A 1,068-nucleotide genomic window follows, 5' to 3' on the forward strand; every position below is an offset into this window, starting at 1 on the left:
AAAATTTCTCAGTAGAAAATCTCATTTTAGAATTCATTTTTTGAACGTTCAGCGGGTGAATACATGACTCGAAAGGTGTAAAAGAAAGCAGGTCACTCCAGAAAGTGGCCAAGTCTGGTGATCGCAGACGACGTCGTTGAGGAAAGAATCGTTCGCTGGTTACATCTACAAGGTCTTGAAGCAAGTTCATGCTGATACTGGCATCAGCAGCAGGGCGATGTCAATCATGAACAGTTTTGTGAATGACATTTTTGATCGCCTTGCCGCTGAGGCGAGTCGTCTTGCCCAATACAATCAACGCCACACGATCACTTCACGGGAAATTCAAACGGCTGTCCGTTTACTTTTGCCTGGTGAACTTTGCAAACATGCGGTCAGCGAAGGGACCAAAGCTGTTAGCAAGTACAACAGTGGAAGGTAAACTGTGTTGCCAGCATATTTAAGTAAATAACAATAACCCAACGGTCCTTTTCAGGACCACATTAATTTTTATTCAAATCGATGAAATTCAATAAATAAAAACTATACTTTTGTTAAAATTTATTTTTCACTTACATAAAGTAAATTTTTACCAGTTAACCTAATGTTTAATCATTAATGGGATACTGTAAACTAATAAGATTGTTTATAAAACATTTGAAATTATTGTTAAAAACTGTGTAAGCTGAAAGGGGCAAGGAGAAACCTCCATCGCAAATCGTTTCCCGCCTTTTTCCCCAGCCAATCATTTTTGAAAACTCAGTTCACCACTTACAGTTAAAGGTCAATTGCAGTTATGTATATAAAGGAGTGAACATTTATTTTGCTCTCAGTTGAGAGTGTTCGAGTAAAAATGGCGCGTACTAAGCAAACCGCTCGCAAAAGTACTGGTGGAAAAGCCCCACGTAAGCAGTTGGCCACTAAAGCGGCTCGGATGATTGCCACCAATGCTGATAGAGTAAAGAAACTACGTCGTTATCGTCCAGGGACAGTGGCTCTTCGTGAAATTCGGCGTTACCAAAAAGTACAGAACCTGTGATCAGAAAGGCTGCCTTGCCAGCGATTTGGCTACGGGCAGCTGCATCAAGA

The 1,068-nt window shown here is 40.7% G+C and overlaps 2 protein-coding genes across 2 annotated transcripts; both read left to right on the forward strand.

Moving 5' to 3' along the window:
• Window positions 1-139: 139 nt before the first annotated feature.
• Tsp_14098 (histone H2B) lies at window positions 140-421 on the forward strand (the record flags this gene model as incomplete). Its single annotated transcript, XM_003366628.1, has 1 exon — window positions 140-421. A coding segment is annotated over one exon (249 nt), but the record flags the coding sequence as incomplete, so codon positions are not given.
• Window positions 422-832: 411 nt separating this feature from the next.
• Tsp_14099 (histone H3.2) lies at window positions 833-1,042 on the forward strand. The gene has a single exon (XM_003366629.1). It carries the CDS (start codon window positions 833-835, stop codon window positions 1,016-1,018), a length of 186 nt encoding a protein of 61 aa, XP_003366677.1. The 3' UTR covers window positions 1,019-1,042.
• Window positions 1,043-1,068: the final 26 nt, after the last annotated feature.

This window comes from Trichinella spiralis (genome assembly GCF_000181795.1).
Source record: "Trichinella spiralis strain ISS 195 chromosome Unknown Scfld5689, whole genome shotgun sequence".
In the NCBI taxonomy this organism is placed as follows: Eukaryota; Metazoa; Nematoda; class Enoplea; order Trichinellida; family Trichinellidae; genus Trichinella; species Trichinella spiralis.

Excerpts from the sequence above, each read along its gene's own strand:
- Tsp_14099 (XM_003366629.1), top strand. The coding sequence starts at position 833 with ATGGCGCGTACTAAGCAAACCGCTCGCAAAAGTACTGGTGGAAAAGCC.